The sequence below is a fragment of the Calonectris borealis genome, chromosome Z, assembly GCF_964195595.1.
Source record: "Calonectris borealis chromosome Z, bCalBor7.hap1.2, whole genome shotgun sequence".
In the NCBI taxonomy this organism is placed as follows: Eukaryota; Metazoa; Chordata; class Aves; order Procellariiformes; family Procellariidae; genus Calonectris; species Calonectris borealis.
The window spans coordinates 35,809,036-35,835,010 of NC_134352.1; the positions used below are offsets into that span (position 1 = coordinate 35,809,036).

The 25,975-nt window shown below is 34.6% G+C and overlaps 1 protein-coding gene across 1 annotated transcript in view; it reads left to right on the plus strand.

Moving 5' to 3' along the window:
* Window positions 1-25,736, plus strand: part of LOC142076022 (long-chain fatty acid transport protein 6-like) — a 40,837-nt gene extending 15,101 nt beyond the window's left edge. The window contains exons 5-10 of the mRNA XM_075138327.1: window positions 9,327-9,521; window positions 17,546-17,636; window positions 19,453-19,651; window positions 20,260-20,357; window positions 22,388-22,518; window positions 24,596-25,736. Coding sequence (XP_074994428.1) covers window positions 9,327-9,521; window positions 17,546-17,636; window positions 19,453-19,651; window positions 20,260-20,357; window positions 22,388-22,518; window positions 24,596-24,772 — 891 coding nt within the window. The 3' untranslated portion in view covers window positions 24,773-25,736. The remainder of the gene's footprint in view (window positions 1-9,326; window positions 9,522-17,545; window positions 17,637-19,452; window positions 19,652-20,259; window positions 20,358-22,387; window positions 22,519-24,595) is intronic.
* The last annotated feature ends 239 nt before the right edge of the window (window positions 25,737-25,975 follow it).

Here is a 25,975-nt window from a genome sequence, read left to right on the forward strand (position 1 = left end):
GAAAATTCTTTTCTAATCCAAGTCTTTATTTTATGATTTTCCAGAATAACCTCCTCCTTAAGCAGTGTTCTCATAATTCGAAGAGAATGCAAATCAGTCTTGTTTTCCAGCAGAATAACGATTTGCATTAATATCTCAAGTGCTGACCAAAGAATGGAAAAGGTCAGTGTTCATAAGACATTGGATTTTTTTTTCTCCTGAAAATTTTCAGAAGTATGTTTTAAGTAACGTAGTGGTGGGTCACAGATCCTACGGCACTATCCATGCATGCCTCAACAAAGAGAATGTTCCTGAATTAAGGAGGGCATGGCTGATGTCCCAGTGACCACCACTGGCTGTGATAGGAAACCAGAATAGTGATACTTTTCTCTCTCTGTTTCTTTTTTTTTTGGTGTTTTTTGTTTTAATTTTTTTTGTTTGTTTTTTAAACTTTAACATAAAATAAACAAAAAGTTACAGCATTAAAAAAAATCAAGTTAAAGACCATAAGGAAAATGAAAACATATGAAGGGCCTAGCTTTTATAAATTGTGATTTTTCTTCATTCTGGGCTAACGTGATTTCCCCAAAGTCATTTCCGTTCTCTCAACACTTCCCAACTTTTGCTGTGTTTGCAGCCTCAGATATTAATTGTTCCTCTTTTCTGTCCTTTAACTGTACAGTTAGAGCATGGCATTTTGTTTTACCCATTTTATCCTGTTCAGTATCTTAAAGCAAGAATGATAGATTAATATACTTCATTTTCTAAAACAAACTCTTTCATTTTTAAATCCTTACCAAGCCATCATAAAGGTAAAGGAGCTTTAAATTTTGCAAATAAAGTTATTTATACCATCATTAACTATTTATATGCTATATACTATATTTATGCCATCATTAACTATGCATTAACTATGAATTAACTATTAATTTATGTAAGTATTTGTCATGTTAAAACTGGAAGAGAAACATCTTCACAGAAATAAGTGGAAGGATTTTAAATATGTTGTCCAATGCATTATTATTTTTCAAGTAGGTAAAATAATTTGCCAAGTTGTTATCTCTCTTTAAGTTTCAGTAACTTAGAAGTGCTATATATACTAGCAGCATGAGAAAGATATGGCTAATAGAAGCTTTAAAGCTCTGTGAAGATATTATGTGGGCAGTGTTCTCAAGGTTACAGAGTATAAAGCCCTTCTAATGAACACAGAGTAAAACCATACCAATTATCTTAAGTGCTTCATTTGTTTCTTTAATACTAAACTTGAAATAAATGGTATATTTCTAATAGTTGCAGGCCACAGAGTGGCCTCTTATTTCTTAGATTTTGAACAGAACTTTTGATAAGTCTCTGTGGTAGCATATAGACTCTTGGCTTAGCTTTCGTTATTAGTTTTGTCTTGTTTGATCTTTCTGCCTCCCACTCACATCTGCAACAGCTCTTGAAGACTCTTTTGCAGTAGAATTTTTCTGAAACCTGTTCTGCATCCAGTTTGGTTTAGTAACCTATTGTCGGGAAAGAACATTTGTCAGAAAAGGAAGTTGTCTTTTTTCCTTAAATACGAGTGCAAAGACCTTGCATTATGTGACATTCATAGATTTTGCTGGGCTCCTAAATAAATGAGTAATCCTCATGCTGCCCTCTTTCAAGCTCTTTTTCTTCAGTCTTTTGATCATAGTGAAAGTAGAAGAGCCAGCATTTTGGTTAGTAGCCATCAGTAGCTACAAAATGGATCCTGCTCTAAGATATTAGCATGACTACTCCAGTGAAAGAGAATATTCAGCAAATAACTTGGTCTTGCTGGCTGACATTGCTCAAAGTCTCTATTTATAGTGACCTCTCTATATATAGTCTCTATCTATAGTGATAATTTCAGAAGTATGGCATATCATAGCTCCCTATTTCCTCTCTAAGCAAAGGCCTTGGAAATACTTCTTTATTAATCTATGGAAATACTTGGCTTAGAGGGTTGCAGCACATCTAAAATTTAACATTTGAAGCGTATACAAAATCTTCCTGATGCACTTGCAGATTTATTTCAAATTTGAAGTAATGAGCTATTTAAATAATACATTGCATCCTGAAGCTTTTGGAAAGATAGGAATGGTAATGCAGCATCTCTTTCCTGCTTTTCTGTAAAGGAGACCTGAATCCTGAAGTGGTTTACAGACAGAGGCTAGAAATCAGTTTTCTTGATCATTATGTGCTGTCTTGTACTCTCATAAGCTGTCATACGTTATGACATTAATTATATGATTTATGATACCTTGCATGAACTTGATAAGCTCTCTATTAAAACCAGAGTTCACTTCTACTTGTATTTGAAGTCTATTTCACAATTAATTATATCATTGCTTAGAAATTTTCTTTCAATATCTGTCCTGTTTTATGTCCATTTGGTATTGAGACAATGTTATCCTTCGGCATCAGTAACATTTCGTATTTCCTTGGGGTTACCTCAAGTGTATAAGACCATGTATATCAGCTTTCAGACTTTATTTTGTTAAGCTGAAGCAAGCCAATCTCTCTACTAGATCCAGTTTGGCCAAGGTTTCTTTGGATGGGATTAAGCTCTCTGAAGTGACTTTAGAAAAGATGCTTAAGGATTTATTTTATTAAAACTCTTCTGTGTTAGAACAATAGTAATTTAGAAGGAGAAAACTGTTTGCTGGGACAAGCAATGAACACTTATTTCCCTGATGTTGTCTTAAGTGTTGTGGGAAGGGGTGTAAGAATGGGGTTTATGTTGGATAGCACTTTCTCGCACCTAGAAACAAGTTTCTTTGAAGGAAGGCAATTTGATAGTTGGGTGAGGAAGGAAAAATGAGTCAGCAGACACTTCTCTACAATTCAGGTTTTATTTGGCATCACATTTTATTCCCCATTAAAGTTTAGCTCAGTTTATGTTCAGTACTGGAAATTGTTCTTTCTCTTATCACTAAAATGTGGAGTGGAAACTTGGCAAGCCCCTTTCAGGTTTTCAGCATAAATATTTTATTAAATACCTCAAACCTGTAATGTGTCACAGTTACGGACAACCACATCTGTACCTTCCATTTGAAGTCTCTGAATAATCTCTATATGTCATTACAATTTTATTTACTGGAGGAATTTGCAATTTATTTATTCTTCTAATAACCTATATTTTTTTAAAAAAAAATCTGCGTCCACTTCCCTATGTCGTAAGCAGACATCATTCTTAATCCAAGTTGTTACCGATTTACTACAGTATTAACAGTGCCTAAAAGGAGGATTGAACAGTGTTTGTACATGCAGTTAGGGAAAACAGGATTTTTAGGCACATCTGAAATGAAGCTTAAAGATGGACTTGGGATTTGGAAGCTTGTATTTTTTCCCTCCAGACAGTATCAGTTGATCTAATAAAAAATACACTGTATATCACAACAAAATTTTTCTGTGCTTTAAACTGCCATGACTACAACAACAGTATTATTTTTAAAAAGTGTGTTTAAAAGCAGATTATAATCCATTTTGGCTACTGCCTTCTGATATTTAAATGTACTCACATATGTCTCTTGGACTCCATCCACACAATGATTCTGTGTCTGTTTTCTCATTCTTCCCACTATTAATGCTAAAGGTTTTCAGGTTTTCTTCCTGAAAAAGTCTTCTGTAATGTTCATAGAGTTCCTTTGACCTTAGGAAGCATTGGTTTTCCATACCCAAAACAGCACTGAAGGCTAGTTGCGATGTCTGGTTCTAGCATGGTGGCTCAAGACTTTTCTGTGTCTTCAAGAGGTCATATAACTTGGCCAATTTCCTTCCTTCCAGCTTCTGTTCCTAGATACTCATCTTTTGGGTTAAGCTAGTGGAGTCATGCAGAAAATGTCCTGATAGTGAAGCCTAGAAATCACAATCATACAAAGGGAAGCTTTATATTGCTTACAGAATACTGTCTGCAATGTGGAGAGCAAGAAATAATCTGTGCGTGCTTTAATGCTCTGAATTGACCTTTGGTAAGTTTTGTGTATCCACAATTTGTTTTGACTTGTGGGCTCCTGGGGCAATCACCAAAAATACAACTATCTACTTCGTATTACTGGGTGGAACACAGATAAAAATTACTTCTTTTATTGGTAGATATTTTCTGAGGAAATAGAAGTACAGCTAAAGAAAACATTAGAAGAGCTAAAGGAAGAAAACTCCTGTTAGAATCTAATCCTGTTAGATTATCAGGAGATTGATTAAGGAAAGCATGGTGAGAGTGAGCTATACTAAGTAGCAAACAACCAGTTCCAGAACTGGGAGGATGTGTCCTGTTCCTTGAATTCCTGTTTCTTTCTTATGGTGCCTCTCTTCAGTACCCTTGCCGTTTTCTTTTACTTGTATTTTTAAATTTGGGCATGTATTTTACTCAAAAAGTCTAGTCGCAATTTATCATTAGGCATTACTGAAAACTGAATGTAAGCATGCATCTTGAAGAATTTATTACATCTGTCATCATAATGGCAGTAGGATACCTCTCATAGTCTCTCTACTAACTACCTGATGCCTCTTTTTTCAGGGCTAATGTGTCAATAGAGAACTGCTAAATGTGTTGTTATATGCATTCCTTGTAAATACATGAATGTAAACTGTATGTGGTCTGTCCATCATATTTTATATTTAACAGATGTTTGTATATCTCAGGCTGTGAGATTGCTTTTAGTTTCAAGGCCATAATACAGGAAACATTTCATGCCTCCTTTTCTTGAACTTACCTTTGCTTCTCTCCATTTGTCTTTTCCTGCTGCAGAAATGGTAAAAGTAGGACAATGAACCTCTTTTCTTATATTCTTTTAAAGCAACTGCTAAGTACATTTTTCTATAGCTGCAGTCATGAATCCTTCCTGCACCAGTTAGTACACTGTTGATGGCACTTTAAAAGGCATTTCTTTTGTCAACAACTTAATCATGTAGGTAGTCCACATAGTGTACAAAGAACTCTTAAGGAGGAAAGACTGGCAGATGAAAAATTCCAGGTATGTGCTGTTTAGTGTAATAAGGCAGATCTTGACTTGTCGATTAATTACTATACAAATGAAACAAGCACTCAAAATGGAGAAATAGTGTGTCAGAAACTGATTTATGATGTATGCAGATATTTGATATAAAGTTCAAAGATCTTAGCAGAATGAACTGAAGAAAAGTCCAGGTGTAAGGTAAGAACAGTTCTTGCTTATTAATACTTCAAAAAGGCATTGAAAAAAATGTTTCACTTTTACTATTAGAAAAAAGTGGATATAGACTGAATCCCCATTTTCTTTCAGAATCACTCTGTAAGAAAAGAAAATCACAGTGCAGGAAAATAAATAAATAGACATTTTTAAGAACTTTGGAAAGATGTTCTAACATCCTATTATTCTAAAATCTGTCTTCCTAATTATCTGTAGAGAACTATTAATCACATTCAGAAACACAAAGCATGAGCAAATTATCACAGGGCACACATTATTTGAACTTATTTGTGACAGTTGACCAGGGCAAGGCACTGAGTCCTTCGTAACTGAGATATTGTGAGGAAATATAGCTTTTAGTGAAGGAAGTGTTAACTAGGTACTATGCTGTTGCAGCAGGCTGAGAATATGCATGCAGACAATTGCTGCATATCAAGGTGTTGCACGGTAACTGGCTGACGTGCCACAGCTAGTTCAGGTGTCAAGAATGGCACAGGGATAGCAGAGCCTATCTCCCAGAAGAGATGTGCACTAGGTGACTCCTTGGAATTCCTCCTACTCCTATAATTCTATCTACTCTACTCTAAGGGAAGCTGGTTGATTAAATGACATCTGAATATGGCAGAAATTCAAAGCATGACTGTTTGGTGCCATAGTCTGTTTAAAGCATACGTTTTCCCTGCATATTTAATTTATTTCAATTTTCATACATTAGGATACTTAAGTGTGCATCACTCAACCGTGTTTCTAGAATTTGTTGGAATTATCATCCCTTTTTCTTCCCTTCTCTTATGTATTGCATTTTATTTACTGCATAAGTTTTTGGCCACAGTGCCCATGGATACCAACATGCCTGCCCTAAAGTTGGGATCTGGCAGTGATGTGGACAATAATACAGATGATGCATATATAGATCGAGTCATGAGAAAGATGTTAAAATGGCTAACTCCATTTTATTTACTGTGGTTCACTTTCCATTGAAAGTTAATTACACTCAGAACTAACATGAATTAATGTCATATATTAGTTATAGAAAAGTTTAGGTAAAAATATGTAAAAAAAAGCTATATGAATTTGCTCACATGTAAAACTAATGAGAATTATCACTGTTTAATGTTTCCCTTATTATAATCATTCTCTTCATACTTATTAAACCTGCTGGGAGATTAAATTACATATAGTTTCCATTCTCACAGTTGAAAGACTGCTAAATGCATGACAGTCTGAATGCCTTTTCCCCCGAAAGCTCTGCAGTGCTCTTCGGGGAATCTTGTATCAACAGATGGGTACAACTGTGGTGGAGCTGACTACATCACAAATACGGCAGTTGCAGCAATGCAGTCTAACAGAAAATTTACCTTAGTTGTGAAGAAGTGAATTACTGCCCTCTTTTAAGAAAATGTGCTTTCTGCGATCACTTCTTGGTGACATCATACACCTTTGTATTTTTGCAAAAGGGCTGAATGCCTTAAGAGAATACTTCTTTAAAGTGAGATAGCCACACATTGTATGTTTGATAGGTGTTAACATTGCAAGCACAGTAGAATGCTGACCTGTCAGGTTTACTCTGTATCTTTTCCACTAGAGAAACAACTTTGTGCTGTTGTAATATAAACCAGCCAAAATAACAGGAGGAATTGAAGGAATTGAAGTAACTGTACTTATAAATGATGCCATTATTTGTCCTTTTGGAAAAAAACCATAGGCCATTGTTTTCTTTTCAGCAAACAGCCATCAATGCTTTTATTTTTCTTAAAGTATAAATAATAGAAGCAAACTCACCTGCCTGTTAAGTTGGTCTCTAGAGATTTCAAATGTTCCTAGCCTGATGAATGACCCACTTAATTAGTGTGTGTATATATATGCACATATTTGTCTCATCTGTTCATTGTGGAACAAAGGATTTCTGTGAAAGAATCTCTTGTGCTATTTTTCATATCTTAGCAGAGGTGGTACATTTGAATAATTCAGTAGCGTCAGCAAGGGATAACTGCAGTTCAGTTACTGACATGTTAGTTTCAGTTTAGCAATGAAATTGTACAGAAAATAACCCACTTTGAAAAGTTTTAAGTTGAGCTGGCTGGAATGTTCTAAAGATGGTAGACAATTTTCTGGGGGAAAAAAAAAAGAGTTAAAAGCTTTCCTGACAAAGTTCAAAGTAGCACTGAAACACTTTCTCTTAAAAAAAGGAATACTTTCATTGTTCGTTGACAGTAGAATGATTTTGAATGTGTAATGTAACAGACCTTATTATTTCAGATACATGAAAATCTACACTGTTGCATTGTGATATTGCATCTGAAGTTGAAAAAACAAACCACTCCAAAAATTACATCTATGGGCAATTTTTAGACACCTTGTTCCAGGCTATGTCCATGGTCAGTTTCATTGTACTATGTAATGCAGCACTTGTTAATAATTATTTAGCATGAAGTCAGTGAAGTATGTGCTTGTGTGTTTAGAAATTACTTTTACATCTAAAGTAAGGTAGGAGAGGAGAAGGGAAAAGGGAAGAATTGGGTTGTTATAAAAACAGAATGGTTAGTGACCAAGGGAGGCTGGTGAGCGATGTAGTTTTGACGTAAAATAGCGGGATAATGCCTCAGATTGAAATCTGCCAAGAGCTATCTGCATCTAGTGAAATAGGTAAGTTCCTTGCTGAATCATTCCAGCAAGAGGACTTAACTTCCAGAAGAAAGACTCTGAAGCTCAATAAAGGAAATTTGTATCTTTTTATGAGTTACTGATTTTGAAGAGGAAATAAAAAAAACTTGGTCGGTCTTTGTGATTTAGGGGAGGAACTTAAAATTTCACTGTGCTTGCAGTTTTTGTTACAGAAGTGAGAATTCACAATCCTCTTGAAAAATTGAATTTGGCCAAGACATAGGCCTCTGAGGTAGACTCCTGTCTATATACTCAGTAGAAGCTTCACTGGTTTTAACATCCAAAATATTTGAAGATTCCTGTTTCAGTCAGCTGATCAGATCTCTTCACAGAAATAATTTGCCACATTATGCCACATTAAAGGTGCTAAAATGGATTTTCACTATAAAGACATACCTAATTCATACTGGATTAGAGTTCGGAGGGGAAAAGAAAACTAGAATAGAAGAACAGAAAATAGGGACTAGCTGCTTTCTTTAGTATATGTATGTGGACGTGTATATATGTATACACATAGATATATATATAAAGAGTGTGAAAATGTGCATATATGTGCATATGTATATAGAGAGGTATTTGTGTAAGTGTACATATATAGAGGTATTACAGACAGTGTTGCAGTATCAGAGTGCTATGCAGTTCTAAAGGTATATTTATTTTGTGCTGTTTCACTTCCAGGGCATTCTGTATTGCCACTTGCAATGATTAAAAAAGGAGTCTTATTTTAAAAGAGGTGAAATTAAACAAAGAAAACCAAAAAACCATTTTAGATCTTTTGCCTTCTGATAGTTCAACTTAAATCTAACTGTATTTTAAAGGTGCTCCATGCAATCACAAGGTTTGGGAATGTATTCATAAAATTAGAGAGTCTCACTGAACTGGATGAACACATACTGTCGTGTTTCCTGTAATAAAACATGTGAGTTGACAACAGTAAAGATTCAAGATTACCAAGAAATAATGTATTCCAAGTAACATTGCACAAAACTTGCAAGTCTTAATATTGAAAGAAATACAGAAGATGACTCATACGCAATGTGTGGGAAGGAACAGATATTACAAGTGTGTGAAATCTGATTGTTTCTTATAATCAGTCTGAAGACACAAGAAAGTAACTATTAATCTCTGCTGACTTTAATCCCTTGACAGAAATAATTCCTGCCTTTGTCTTTCTTCCCAGTTTTCTAATTCCTCTGAGTGGAAACAGACAGAGATGATACAACTTTTAAAATATGGAAGCATTTATATAAATTAATGTAGCCATTATTCAGGAAATAATTTGCTTGTTCAACAAGATAATAGGTTTTTGATTGCGGTTTGCTACATTGTAGCCATAGGCAAGCTATGCCAGCTTTCTTTAATTCTTAATTGTTGTTTTTCTTTTTTGTTGTTGTTGTTTATACTTGATGTATTTAAAGAAGGTACATTTTCCCCACAATATATGCAACAATCAAATGCAGTTATCAGTATACTATATTTTATATTATTTTTTTCTTTTTTTAACAGAAGGAAGGAGAAAAAAATCACAAAGTCCGACTAGCAGTTGGAAATGGAGTGAGAAATGATGTATGGAGAGAATTTTTAGACAGATTTGGTGCTGTTAAGATCTGTGAGTTTTATGGTGCTACGGAAGGAAACATTTGTTTCATGAACCACACAGGAAAAATTGGATCTGTTGGACGCACCAATTTCTTTTATAAGGTGACTATTTATTTACATTGTACTTTGTAAAAGGGAGTGCTGAAAGTAAATGTGTTTCTCAGTTTGACGACAGGACATGGGGCTGCAGTCATAAGTCCAAGGTAAATTTTCTAACTAACTTAGTTATTGCAAGTTTAATTGACCCTTTGTAAAATCTTGGCTGCCAAAATATTGCAGATGGTGCTTAGCACCCAACCCAGTTATACTTTCAGCAGTAACACTTAGATTTTTCTTAAAGTTCGCAAGAGTCAAAAAGGCCTTGCCTCTCTTCTGACAGTTTTGAGTAGGTTCCGAGTATCATTTCAAATCTCTACTATATTAAAGGACAAAAGAGGAAGTTGGATTTGTTTTAATACTAAGAACTCATCATCTATGAAATAAACATACAAGTGTCCTGTTTTGATTTAGTGTTCTTCAGATTATATTTAGAGCTATTTTCAAAGAGTATATTTATATTGCATATTACTGTGTAAATATTTGGCATAAATGCGAATTAATACAAATGGTAATTAAAATAAAGTAACATATAGGCAGATATAGCTTTAAGAGATATACCTAGGTGCAATTAAACATAAGTAACTCAATTAAACTACTCTACATCTAGCCTGTATCATTATTCAGAAATTTCAAAGATAACACAATACAAATATAATCACTGTTGAGTAATTATGACAGACAGTACTTGGCAAGGGTATTAATTTAAAAATTCTGTGCCCTTTATCTACCAAGTCTGCTATATTTATTTGGTTTGTTCTAGGTTACTAAAACTAGAAAAAACATACATTTTTTTCACTGCTTATCCAATAGTCTCTGTTTCATATTTCATCAGCTTTGACAATGGAAGTTATATGTCTCGGGGAAGAGGAATACATATTTATATCACATATGGTGGCTTTTCCTTCATCCTTCTGAGTAAATAAAGAAGAATTTATTTCAGCTTGAAATTCACAGATAGATTTTTCGCTTTGGGTCCTCTTAACACCATCTCTTAAATGGTTTGAGAAGTCAGTAAGTAACATGTGTCCCAAGCTTTAGCTAATAATATGAAAGATTATTGAGCAAGGCTTTCTAGAAAGGAGACTAGGTATTTAACATTATGTTGTTATTTATGCCAATTTTTACTCTTCTTGAAATAAATAGGACTACATGCATTGCCTAGAATTTGCAAATTAACTGAGATACCTATCTATACTGGGCTACCTATCTATATATACAAATCCTGCTGACTTAAGTGGCATTTGTGCTCCTGAGGAGAACTGATCGTAAAATGTCCTGACAAAACATTTTTTCAGAGAATGATGTAAAAATATTGTTTGGAAATACATCAGAGGTATCTTCTGATGACATGCAAATAGTCTAGGTAGCGTATGTTCCAGGGTCCACGACTTCAATACAGCATCAGCACATTACGATCACCACAGACTACTTTACAACTCGGGGCCAGAGGAATTCTTCACTTCTGGGATAGGAACCCAGGCTGCAGGGAGGAACCTGGAAACCTCAGAAAAACACAACACGAGCTAGTGTGTTTTTCAGAAACTGTTGAGAGCTCAGGAATTTAAGCAGACCAACTGCTGATTCTCTATTCTACATGAGTGATGCTCTACATGACTGTCCTATGCATGGTGGACATCTGGTGCTGGTGGATGACTCTAGAAGGGTACAGATCCGCTACAGGAAATCAGGAATCTGGAATTTATGGATGTTAATTTTTGTTTCAGACTTTTCTAAGCCACATGCTTTAATTATTTTAAACCTTCTTTTTTCTAATCTTAGGAAATTTTACATTTGTTCCAAACCTGAGTAAATTTCTTTTCAGTATTTCTGAACTTTTGACAGAGTTTTGTCATAAGTCATTAACCTTTTCAAATACTATGTAAAGGTTACAGCAGGTAAAGGATTAGATTTGAAATGACCTACTTATTGATTTAATTACCTGTATTTTAAATCAAGTAGTGGGGGGGGGGTTGCATGTATTAATAGTGGCACTTCATATGTCAATAACATATGCTGTTTGTGTTTCCAAAAAGAAGATTAGTATTTGGGTTTTTTTTGCATGTGAAATATGCTACTTTTTCCTCTTTAATGATTGGACTTATGATTTGAGTTAGTCACTGCAGATTAGGAGAAAAAATAGCTCATGCAAACTACAATTAAAAAATAAATCCAGTTGTAACTGAGTACTGGATCTCACTAGACATCTTTTCTACAATTTATATACTATTCCAAATTGGGACTGTTACAGTCTATGGAAACATCAGTATAGTCTGCTAAGATAATTATGGATTGTCCCCTTGCATACTCAGTATGAATATGGAAAGACCATAAGATATTTTATGAACTGGAAAAAGCCATTCATTCCATTTGGCTTGGCTTGAAATAAATTTTATTCTGTGTTTTTCAATACTCTCTTTTCCCTAGAAGTAAATCTACAGTAAGTCTTCAGTTATTTCTGTAGTTTATGTCATAAGGAAAGTAGCTAAAGCACATTATTTGTGAGCAGGCTCAATATTTACTACTACCATTCTCCAAGGGGCCTGAGGTGTATTGGCTCCCCACCCTTTCCCCAATATATATACATTTGGCATTCTATGACTGTGGAGTTTGAGGGAGGAATGAAGGTTGTCACTGAAAACCAGATTCAGTGCAGAGACAAACTACCTCGCCTTGTTTACATGGGCATGGTATGTCTAGCCAGGTCAGTGGGTGGATTATATGACCCATTTTATGTGGAAATAGAACTGCCCCAAATCTCTTCCAAATCAAGGAGGTTTCAGAGACTACTCCAAAGCTCCATCAGGAGCTTTTTCATAAGTAATATATTTTGATCCACAGCATTTATAGTTGTGCAGCATACATGGTCTCTCTCTCTGAAAGAATTTGTATCAGGGGAACAACATGGCATATTAATAATGTTACAATAGTTACATGTCTCAAATTAACAGTTCTGCAATCTGTTAACTACTGGGGCTCTACTTCTGTCACCAGTGCTGTTCCTCTGGATGGCAGTTCCTTCCGTCTGCTTCATGACGCTTGTTTGCAGGAGCAGCTAGCTCCCTCATATGCTGAAGCAGAGTAGTGTTGACATGAAAAAGGCTTAGATATAGTGCAGTTTCAGAAAAGTCTAGAAGAGGTTAAGAGAGAGAAGGAGTGTTGAAAATACCATGAGACATACTTTTTAGTGATTTTCTATTTTTTAAAAAAAGTACATATTTAAACAAATACTTAAGTTTTGGGACCTTTTATATGCGTTTTTGATTACTCCACGATCTGTGAGTATTGTGACACAAACTATGTATTTTAATGCCATAGATAAGTTCATTTTGACTTATTTCAGGCATGTGTTGTGGTTTTTTTAAAATACATTTTACAGGTTACAGATTATTAAACTACATTCTGAAGTGTAGCTGTTGTGTTTGTTTTACTTCAGTCTGAATGACATCTGCTGGACATCTAGCAATATGTAAAGGAGAGCAGCTTTATTTCTGATTTGCATGAATGATCTGAAGTTGGAAAGGGAGATTGTCTTCTGCTGGAAAGCAGAGAATGGCACAGACAAGGCCCAGCCATCCAATTCCTAATTTTTTTTTTTCCCAAAGAAATGCTACAACTTCTGAAACATCATTCTCTTGACACATGGGGCGATATGAGGAGATATCCTTAGACAAACCCTCTAGGGATTTCCTAAACACCTATTTCTTAAGGTGGGACTATAAAAAAAGATGTTCACGTACGTGATACAGTAAAGGAGAAGGAAGAAACTTACTCTCTTTCTACTGGCATAATTGCACAGTCGGAGTGAAGTAAATGCAGTATAAAAACCCATACATACAGATATTGAGAGTATAGTGGGAATAATAGCAAGTAGGTTCAAAGAATAATATTTTTAGCAGGGAAAAAAGAAAAGAAACAGGAAGGCGTTTCTGTTGTAGGTAATGGCAATGGCACAGTTTCTAAAGGTGAAATGCAGACAAAAGTTACAGCTTTAAAAGACAAATTGAGCTCTTAGAATGAGCAAAGTAACTTTTCTGTCAGTAACTGCCAAGGGTTGGGGACAAATACTTGTGGTAAATATTAAGGTTCTGCATAACACATTTATTCTCATAAATAACATGGAAGACACAAGTTAATAGAAGGAAACAGCAGTTGCCACACATCCAAGAAGCCACTGTGTGTGAGATGTTAACTCAAAGCAGTGCTCTTGTTTGCACTTGTTTATTTTCACATTACACTTTTATATAAGAGGGGTTGGTTCATGTGCTTGAAAGCATCACTGTGGTATATGAATAAATCCTTCAATAAGGATGTTCATATAGAGTCAATAAACAGAAAAGTAGAAGCCTCTGAATAGCTTTTTAGCTGGTAAAATGTAAAATGTTTTACAAAGAGGATTGTGTATAGATTAACACAGTAATATAATAAATTGCTGTTTAATATTTACATCTGGCATAGATATGTGTGTAGTTAATGATTAATTTTGTTATAGATGACATACATTATGTGTGGATGACATACATTTTATGTGTGGATTATAAATGTGATGTGGGAAAAAGATTCTTAGTCGTGTCTATCAAATACGAATACAAATCTCCTTCTTACACTGAAATAAATTCTGAGTGATGGCAGAGAACATGCAATGGGACTAATGAGATCCAAGGAAGCTTGTAAGGAGGGCTAAAAAGAATCCATGGCAAGTACACCTGAAAAAACAGTGTGTAAAAAAAATATTCCAAACTTTATCTATAAATGCATTTTCTCATTATTTTAAGCATAGGTATTCCAACTATTACAGGAATTTAAATCTCTCTTACTGAAAACAGTATGGATCAAAATCAGGTTTTTGCTGAGAAACATTTAAATCTTACAACAAATCCCAAATCCTTTCAACTTATAAAATATTTTGTCTTTCACACAGCAATGCAGAATTAGTATTATGCACTTTTTTCATACAGTCATAGAACTTAAGTGACAGAAGAGATACTTTTTAGTTTAAAAGTAAATAAAGTTAGGTTTAAGCAAATCTTAAGACCCTGGAAAACTGGATTCACAGAAAGAACATTGGCATGGTAATCGAAGCAATGGAAGCTCTTAAGTTCATTGACCAATGAAAATTAGCGTTGTTTCTGCTTTTTTGTCTAGTTTTGAGCTAAAATAATCTAAGGTGCTTCAAGTGTATTCCAAGGTATGTTATTATAATATGTGGTGATTCAGTTAATATTAAGCATAGCTTTAAAAGTTTTTTTCTTGGTTTTGTTTACTTCGGCTAACAAAAATATGTGGAGGACCTATACATCTACTCCTTACAGCATAAATAAGGCATTACAAGTATATTTTTAAAACATTTATAAGATATGATGATACTATGATAATTTTTTTTCTTACATTTCACTTTTTTAAGATGCTTGGAACTAAATCTAGTAAATGTAATTCAGAGAATTCAACATCTCATCTCTAAAACAAATAACTAAATAAAAAGCAACAGTGTGTGATCTTTGTTCTCTGATGAAAGTTCTGTGAGCACTCACTGTAAGTTGAAACTTTAGGAATTTCAAAATAATATTTAAACTCACATATTTCCAGTCAATTAAAAAAAAAAAAAAAGGGGGGGAGGCAGGGGGTGGGATGCTATTCTTAGGTAACATCCAGGCAGCATAGTAACAGACAATGTTGCAGTTTAACTCATTTTAAGTTTCAGCTAGATAGATGATGCTTTTTGTTTGGTACTTTTATGTGATGCTTTTGGGAGCAAAATGTAGATTAAAATGATGAATGCTGCATGCAATACTCTGTGAAAATAATATGGTAATGCTTCAACTGCTCAGGCCTTCTTTCCAAAAAATTTTAAATAATGAGATAAAAAAATGTAGGCCTGTACCCAGACTAAATGTTTTGCTCTGGAGCTTTCATTTTCTAATATTTAATATGAAAAGAAAGCTGTTTGCACAGAGACAGCTGTTTGCACAGAATATATATTGGCATAGTTTCATTATGCATGTCCAATGCAGTATGTGGTGTTTTCTCCTTTTAATTATGTATTTCCATGATTATTATTTCAAAAAGCTAACTGGAATAGGCATAGTTAATAGTCTAAAGTTGCAGCCCCTAAAAGATGTATGCAGCAACATAAATAGTAAAAGTCTCATAAGTTTTTAGATGATCTCAGATACTAAATTAAAGTTTCTGAGTATTTATAACAACTTAAAATAATGCATCAAACAGACTAATATCTTGACAAGATACAGCTATTAAGCTCTGAAGGAATGAAAAGATAAAAATGGACCTGAACAGGGCACACTGCTGTTCTAATCAAACACAGAAATATCAGAATAATATTTCATTTTGTACCATTTCATTCTAAGTATTTATATTATTCATTGCATTTGGTCTGTCACATGAAACCTATTAAAGTAGTAAATATCAGGGTAAAAAAGAAAGTGAAAAAGAACACCAATTAAACGTAGACAGACAAAAGAAAAGACTCTAAGAAAAAATGCCTTGTGTTTGTTATGAATACCTCCTATTCTGTTCATCAAGAATAATACAATTATTTTCTAATTAAGGTGAACTTTTTTGCTCTCAAATTCTTGACTTTGGTAAATGCTATAGTCTATATTTATTTAAAAAATAGCCTTTACGTTATTCAAAAAATGCCCAGTTCTTGGATCATGACTTGATTTTGCACGCTATGACCTTGTTCCTTTGATCAACTGTTAAAAATATCTTTTTGTTTCAGACTTATGGTAGAAGGAATACACAGTGGTGAACATTGAAAAGACTCAGTGAAACAAGTTTGTCCATCTGAGGCTGAAATTGTGTACTTGATGTTTGATTCAAGTTGCTATTTATTCAGATTTCCTTGAAAACAAAATTATGGGATATGGCTACAGCAACATTTCCAATTAGGATAAAATAATTATGCAAGTCTTCATCCAAATTATTTGCAGAAAAGCAAAGCGGTTTATGTTTTAATCACTTTTGTCACTTTACTTTAGTCGCTTTCATAACACTATCCTTAAATTATGTTGCATTTCTTTATTGTGAAGAGTGCAGATGTATATTCATATGTTTTTGAACATATGAAGAGGGGCAAACTGAAGCCTTAGGATAACAACTGCAGTCACATTGGTCCATATAGTATCAGGCATATGATATCTGTCAGTGTTTCTCAAAGCTCTAATTTGGATTTATATCACGGTAGAAAAAGGAAGCAAAATAAGAGTCAGACCCTGTGTATTGGAGAAAAAAAGTATTGCAGTTTCTAGTATTGATAAAAGTATCTTGCCCTCTCCTTCAGCTTACTCAGAGCCACATTCTCTGTGATCCTCATACAAGAGGAAGATCAGTTGTAAAACATAACTAGGAGGACCATTAGGTCAGCAGTGGCAGGACTCAAGGGTTCACAGTATTTCAGAAAAATGCAGAACTAACCCTGACATAACTGTGGAACATGCACAACTACATGTCAAACAACATGGGAATATATATCCTTCTGCTGGTGCTCGTGATAAGACTTTCCACCGTACACCAGCCTGAGAAAGCTTGAGGGAAGAACTGAGGCTAGTTAAGCAAGCGTAAAGCCCAACAGGAATCAGGTTTCCCTTTGTAAGGAGAGTTAGGCTTTTGCTTTGCCAGTTTTAGGTGCCAGAAGACCCCGAGAACACTTTTCATATCAGCCACCACCATTAAATGTCAGTTGAATTATAGATATGCTTCTATTATCCTGACTTATGTAGGCTCTTACACCGATATGTGCATCCCAAACTTATTTTTAAGAAAGTTAACAAAATTACGGTTCTATGTCTTCATCAAGTATTTTTGAAAGTTACAAGATTATAAAAATGTTTTGATGTTGCTTACCTCCAGGAAATGGTGTAAGTTTACATACAGAGTATTTTCAGTTTTAAATGAAACTACATTCTACTTTTAGATGAGCAAGACTGGAGTAAAGGTTTCCTTGCCTATATTTGCTGCCACCAGATGTCACTGTGTAGATTAATAACTACGACCCTTTTTCCCTTTTTTAGCTTTTTTTCCCATTTGATTTAATCAAGTATGATTTCCAAAAAGATGAACCAATTAGAAATAAGCATGGTTGGTGTGAAAAAGTTAAGAAAGGTGAGTATGTATTTTAATACGATATAACAGCCTTTTGATTGTAATACAAATACTCCAGAATATTTTTTTAAGGAGCCTTACTATTGTGTTACCGTACTATGCCAACATCAACTATTGCTCTTTGTTCTGACAAAAGCATGATTTTTGATCTAAGACAGAACATTATTAAATATACCAGTGCTGACACCAGAAGAACTTGGGAGATCCTTGGGTATATTCACAGAAGAGCAATGTTCAGAAGTGATGATGTGATATTATCTCTGAATATGTAGATAATGACATCTGTGTTTTTTAAAGGAGGTTAACATAGTGAGATGGTTGCCTAAGAGATCTACAAGAAAGACTGGTGGATTAGAGCAGATGCTTTTTGGTGAGAGATTAAGTGTTCCTGACTAAGTGAGTTGATTAAGCTTATCAATTATTTTTTTTTTTTTTTAAAAAGAGGTTGCTTGATTATAGCTGTCTTCAAAACACTTATCAAATATCTGGTATCTCTTGATTATACCTATTTTCAAAGTGTTTAGCAGATACTGAAGCATCTCTGTTGTACTGTAGGAAGGTAACAGCTGTAATTAATGCCTGGAAGCTGAAGCAAGAAAAACTCATATTAAAGGTCAGGCAGACAGCTTTAACAGGGAGCTGAAGTGGATTTTTCAAAGGAGTTAAGAGAACAGGTCTTACTCAAAGATGGGCACTTTCAGGAAAATGTGGTCCCCAAAACATGAAATTTTATAGGAAATTATCTGTAGGGATGTCACACTGACCTGTGAAGGGAACACATGCTCTAATTAGACACCTGGTCTAATTCTTTTCCAGTTATACCACTCAGTCTAATAAAAAGTATTACCTCTGTCTATAGACTTTGTCTTACCCGTGTCCTATATCTTCAGAGCATCATGGCTGCAGTGACGCTACCAGTGAACTAAATGCTTTCACCTTAAACACTACCAATTTATGGAAAGAAGACACAGCTCTTTTATGAGGAGGCAGTCTTAAATTAAAAATTGAGCATATCTTTGGACACATTTTTATTTTTATATATTTTCATATTTATAATTCTTGTCTCTGATATAAAGTAATGTAACTCTTAAGCTTTATTGTTCAGAATGTGCTTCCAAAAAGGTTAGGAGTTCATACAACTATTCCACTTTCAGCAAACTAACACGCTGATACTCTACATGCATAACAGGATAATCCTATCGCCATCTCTCCCTATTTTTTGAGAAAAAAAATTATATTGAAACTTTTATATTTTACTTCAAAAAGATTGCAATGAGGCTATATCACATTAATGAAAATTCTTAAGAAATGTTCTCAGAACTTCTGAAAGGACACTAAATAAGGATTTAATGCCTGGGTTGAACACCTGCTTTTCATTAACACTATTTTTTAAGTAGGAAGCTGATGAAGTTGACACTTATCACTGGAAATTCAGTAAGGTGCGGGGAGTGGGACATAATATTCACTTGAAGTGTGCACTTTGAGAGGATAGTAAGCCTACTAGTGAACTCACAACTGATAGATGGCAGTTCTGGGAGAAAACTGTTTGATGAGTCATCAGGAAGAAATACAGAAGACTGGGAATTTGAGTGGACAATGTTGTACTGTGTCTTTATGGTCATTTTGCATGTAGAGGTGACCACGGGAATTGTAAGCAGTAGAAACAGGTAAGTTTTTATTGTTGGGTCTTATGTACTGAACCCTGCCAAAGTTGGTTCCTGGTCTTGTAAAATCATGTATACCAAATTAATATTAACGTAAAGTACAGGAATGCAATGATACCTTAGGTTTACATTCTGTCAACTTCTCTGTATAGGTGAGGCTGGTCTTCTCATTTCCAAAGTCAATGCGAAGAACCCCTTCTTTGGTTACGCTGGCAATAAGAGACACACAGAAAAGAAATTACTCTGTGAGGTATTTAAGAAGGGAGATCTTTATTTTAATACTGGAGACCTAATGGTTCAAGACCATGAAAATTTTCTGTATTTTTGGGACAGGATTGGAGATACCTTCAGGTATAATAATTGTTTCTTTTCATTTCTTCATTAAAAAACATGGACATGCAGAATAGAGTAATACTGTTCTATTTGTTTTCAACCAGAAGTGTTCAGTTTATTACTATTGTGATGTAATTTATAATGATCTTGAAGTGGATGATAGGGGCTTAATTTTGTAAAAAGTGTTCCCGTGGAGCTGGATAGCTCATTTCCAGAATGTTTTGTAGGAATTACAGCTCTTTGAACAGTCCTTCCAATAAGCATAGTAACTAGTGATGGTTTTGCTGCAAGCAAGGAAGTTGGATACTGAAGTGGAGAAAAATGTATCAAATAGTAAAGACTGGTCACATCTGATACATTTAGATACATGTCAAAATTTTGAAAACCATTATATCAGATTATGATAAGCTTTCATTGTGCTTTAAGTGATAGCTAATACCCAGTTCCATTTGAATTGCAAGCCTTGTCTTCTGGTGATCAGATCAATATACCAACGTGACAAGTGGGAACAAATTTGAGGTGTTATTAGTCTGAAATTAATGGAGTTCCTACTAAAGTTAATGTTTTTTAAAGAGGAGGTGTCCATATGTTTTCATGGGATTAAATTATTTTTTCACATGTTTTAGATGGAAAGGGGAGAACGTTGCAACTACAGAAGTTTCCGATGTCATTGTAATGTTGGACTTCATACAAGAAGCAAATGTGTATGGTGTATCTGTGCCAGGTAAAAGAAGCTTCCACTGTATGTTTTTCTTCCCCTAGGTTAGTTGCTAACCCTCATAACTCTTTTATTTCATGTTTTAAACCTATGAACCACTTCTGATTGAATCATCTGTTTAACACCTAGCTAAAATGTAGATGTAGATAATGAAAATACCACCAGATTTATGAATGAGCCAGTGAATCATGCATTTTTATGTATATGCAGTGATGTGTATTTTTGAAAAGTTATCTTTCGTGAATTTGTGATAGCTACATAATCTAAACTAAAGTTTAAAGATTTATTAAATTCACATCCATGGGAAATCCACACATCCATGTGTCAAAATAAAATGTCAACAAGGTAAGAATTAAAGGAACTCTGAAGGAAAGTCTATGAAGAAATTATTTTGTCTTATTTCACTTTTCACTTATCCTCATAAACCATCTGTAAACAGACACATTACAAAACCAAGGACAAGGTGAAAAAAAAAAAGGAAGAGAAAAATAAATAAATTATTAGGAAAGAAAAGACATTAATTTCTTTTTAATAGTTTTTTTTTGTTAATTTTGATGAGATCATCTGAGTTTCATTCCCATTCATGCTAAATCCTTTTTTAAAATATGTACTAGGTCTGGCTGGGATAGAGGTAAGTTTCTTTATAGGAGTCCGTATGGTGCTGTGCTTTGCCTGGGTGGCTAAAGCAGTGTTGATAACTTACCCATGCTTGGCTATCACTGAACAAAGCTTGCACAGTATCAAGGCTTTCTCCCTGCAGCGAGTATGCTGGGGACGGGCAAGAAGTTGGGAGCAGACGTAGATGGGACAGCGGGCCCAAACTGACCAAAGGGATATTCCATATCATATGATGCCATACTTAGTAATAAAAGCTTGGGGAAAGGAAGAGGGTGAGATGTTTGTGGTTTATGGCGTTTGTCTTCCCAAGCAAACACCACATGTGGTGAGTGGGGCCCTGCCCTGAAGGAAGTAGCTGGACATCTGCCTGACGATGGGAAATAGTGAATGAAGTCCTGGTTTCGCTTTGCTTGTGCATGCAGCTTTTGCTTTCCCTATTAAACTGCCATTATCTTGATACATGAGTCCTTTTGCTTTCCTTCTATTCCCTTCCCATCCCATAGGAGAAGGGAGTGAGTGAGAAGCTGGCTGGATGTTTGGTTGTTGGCCAGGGTGAACCCACCATAAAATGATAAAAGAGTTTAAAATGTGAAAAAGGTGTCACTTACCTCTAGTTTAAAGCCACATGACAAGAAAAATCATAATAAAGAAGACTGACTGAAAATCAGACTCAAAAATATGAGAGCTTCTTATTTCCTGTAAAACATTTACCTGCAGATTTTTACCCAGTTTATGCAACTCTCTTGATTAATTGCACTTAAACATAAACAAATCAAGTTCCTCACAGATTTTGTAGCATTTGTATTTTTGTAAAAAATATAGAAAGGAGACAAAAAATAAGGTTGGCAGAACGTCTCTGCTATTATTACTAGCTGATGGTTAAAGTGTGCAGTTATTTTTGATTGCTGAAATTCATTGCGTTTATATTTTACCCATTTTGGTCTTTCCCATAGACCCACAGTGCTCTCTCTTTCCAGACAAACCAGTAAGAACTTTTAATATCTCTCTCTGTTAACAACATTCAGATCCACAGTTTTGAGAGAATATACTGGCAAGAGAGAAAGAGAGAGACATAATTGGCTAATCTGGGAAAGAGGCTCAGCACTCTTGTTTTTGAAAGACGAATGGTGTTGATGTTTATCCGCATTTATTGATTAATATTGAGCATGGCACCCCATTTACTCTTACCTGCCAAACTCATTTACAGCATTATTGCTTAATTGATCACTTGAGTGATCTCCAAATGTATGTAATACCATATAAAATATAAATGTAATCTTCCAGCTTTACTGCAACTCAGAAGATGATATATGACTGTCAGGTTATTAAGGCACTACAGTTCTTTTTTGTAAGGTTCATCACTAAAATGTCAACTTCATTCATGTTTCAAAATTCTTATTGCGCTTCCTTTCCCCCAGATCATGAAGGAAAAGCAGGAATGGCCTCTCTTATTTTAAAGGAGAATACATCATTAGACTTGGAGCAAATGTATAAGCAAGTAGTGACCTATCTACCAAGTTATGCTTGTCCTCTTTTTTTAAGAGTCCAGGTAAGCTGCATTATTGCACAGCGCATACAAACATCTACATCATTTGAACACAGAGATGGCTAAATGAATAACAGAAAGTGCTTGTTCATGTATCACTTGATTAGTTTTAGAACTGGTCCTATTTGCTTCATTAATGGAGTCCTGGGAAAGGAATTACACAAAAAGTCAATAAAATTTGCATATTATGTTAAAACAGGAGGAATTGTACAAATGTTTAAGGATAGAGACCATACAAAAGGATTTAGGGAGATCAGAAGCATGAACATGGGAAAACAAAAAGATTCAGATTAGTAAAATGTGAACAATTGCATCTGGAGAAAATCTAAAATCCATTTTATTCAGCGGAAATGAGAGAAGAGAGAAGTAGAGCTAAAGCAGGAAACACTGATCGTGCACAATAAATGAAATGTTATATGCTGTGTAATATAATGACAAAAGTTAAAGCATTTGACAAGGTACTAGGTAAATTGAAAAGGTGAATTAAAAATGTACACTATTATTGTCAGCACCACAATCATCATTCCTATTTATGTACTACCACTTTGCTGTAGTAACTGTCCCATTTGGGAAAAAAAAAGTCCCTCCCCCAAAAAGTTAAAAATGTAAATGTAATACAATGGACTACATACGGCTAGAAAAAAATGGGAGAGTATAGAAAACATACAATACTGATCATCACGATGAGTGAAGTCTGATGAGCATCTTCTGGTGAGTGTTTTGAAAACACCATGACAAAGGCCAACAGAAAAATGTTTTTGAAGATGTTTATGAAAGAAGTCTCCTAAGTCTGAGGAGAAGGTGAAAAAAATAATCATTGTTTGAAAAGAGAAGATAAGTTATAGAAGTTGGTTCCCTGGGCCAGAGATTGAATACTGATTCAGAATAAAGGGGGAAAAAGGAAAAGGCTATGAAGGACCTTGAAATTGAAATATATGTATATGTATATATATCTATATCATAAGTCCAGGAAGATACCTTTTGCAGCAGCATTCTGATACGAGCAAGCAAGATTACACTTGAGAATGTTGCAGTAGCCAGTTTACAAAATGATGAGAACCTAGTCTAGATTTATTGCTATACAGAAGTACAAAAAAGCCTTTATGCGGCACAGAAGGAATCTGAATCTAGGACGTAGCCTGGATATCAAGTATATGGAACTTCAATTAGAATTTAAATGCCTACATTCCAGATTAATTGCTGCTGGTACTGCTGTCGTTAACCAAGAAAGAAGGTGGTGGGTGGAACTTCAAGGGAAAAAAATAAAAATTTATTGAGCTTATTCGGACATGTAATCATACTTTAGAAGATGTCAGAATGTTTCTTAGAACAACCAAAGCAGGCAGATACAATCTGAAGGTAGATCTGGAGTAGGTACAATAGCTCTCTGAGTTGTTGGAGATAACACTTAATTTTTCGTTTCTAGAGATTGTTTGCATATATATAAAAATATAAAGACAGAAAAGAAGATAATGGAGAGAGGTCATAAAGCGGGGCTGAGAAGAGGTAGAGAGGATAGAGAAAAGAGTCTCACTAGAGATGCCTGCCACTACTTTTTCCAGGGGACACAGTGACATTGAAAAGAAGCTTGAAAACATTATAAAATGTATGGTAAAGATCCACCTTTATTTGAACCTGGCTGAGTATGGCTGATTTCATATGTGATTCTTTCAACCCTTTATTTAAGGTGACAATAATCATAGATGTAGAGAATTTCCTCAGTTTTATCAGTAAGAATTTCTTGATAATGACAGTTTTTACTCTCAGATTCTTTACGATGTGTAGTTTTACAATGCGCACAAATGAAGAAGCCAGATTGTCTTGGACAGGCTGGGGCTACACCAGATGAGACACTGTGATGAGACACTGCACAGCGATGCAGAAAGCAATGGGCTGTGACTTTTTTCCACCATGTGTCCAGGTGTTGGTCCATAGCAGTACAAAAGTTCTAATTTTCCAGCGTAATGAGAATAAACAATATTAACCTTATATCAAACTAAGATTTTCAAAAACAAACGTGAATGTGAGCGAAAGAAAATAAGCTCTTCTATTGAACAATAAATCTTTCTCTCTTCTATAGGAGAAAATGGAAATGACTGGAACATTCAAACAACAAAAATTTCGACTAGTGGATGAAGGTTTTAATCCATCTACAATTACTGATCCTCTTTATTTTTTAGATAATACTAAGAAAGCATATGTCTTGTTAACCAAAGAAGTACATGAGATCATCTTATCTGGGAAAATGAAACTTTAATTAACCTAATAATAGACTATTAAGGGACAGTCTATACTAGCTACTGTATGAGAAAACAGTAACATTAATTACCAGTATTTATATGTAGTTATCCAAAATAATATTTTATATACTTGATATTTACGTTCAGATATGTCTTGTATCTTTCCTCACGTGATCATTATTGTTCACTGATCATTTTTTACCTCTTGAGACCAATTTCTAAGTAAATGACCTGTAAAACATGACTGAAATCTATTTTATCTTAATTTTGGAATATAAATGCTGAGTCTGATAGTTTTTCTCAGTACTAAATGAACATGAATGATATATGGTATGAAACATAGTAAAAAAAGATTCAACATACAAAGATATTGTGAAACAAGTTTTTGTTTATATAGAGAGAAAATATTCCAGTAACATCTTTTTTTTAATGCAGTTTACATTTCATATGTACGTCTGAATATATATTTTAAGAAATAAAGACTTGACAGTGGTTGGAAGGAAAAACAACTCTTCTGCAGAGGACTTTTCCTGATGGTACATAAGATGAAAGAGAGTGAAGCAGCAAGAAGCCCTCCAAACAAATCCAAAACTAAGAGGTTTATACTAACACCACTGCTGAGACTTTTTGTCATAATCCATGCTCTTTCAAATCCATGCTCTTGTTAAACTGGCTGTTTGGAGTGTCAAATTCTGAAGACAGAGCAAACTTTTGTGAAATGTTTAGCAGCAGATCAACAATAGGCAGAGGAAATGTGCACACTTAATGGGGAAAATCGGTTATATAGCATAAAAAGAATTATTACAGCAATTTATGTAATGCATATTGACTAACAAATAGCTTCCTTACTCTCATTAATGACTGCCAGAGTTTATTATTTTATAAGTATAAAATATAGCAGAAATTTTAAAATTCTGAAACATATGTTCTAATGAATTGCTTTTAAAAAGTTTTAAAATACAGTATAAGATTATTTAAACCAAATTCTGTACTGTCTCAGTTTGATTTAAGTCTGATTGCATAAGGTCTGTTTTGTAGCCTGTTTTGATACACTACTTGCACAGTGTCCTCCTCTAATGGATCGTGATGCCAGCTTTGACCAGCCAGAAGCAGTACCATAGAATACTGAAAGAGTGACTCTTTTCAACACAAGGCATCATAGCATCGTAAGTCTCTCTTGTGACATAACTGTGGTATGAAACCAGGCTCTCATAAAAGAG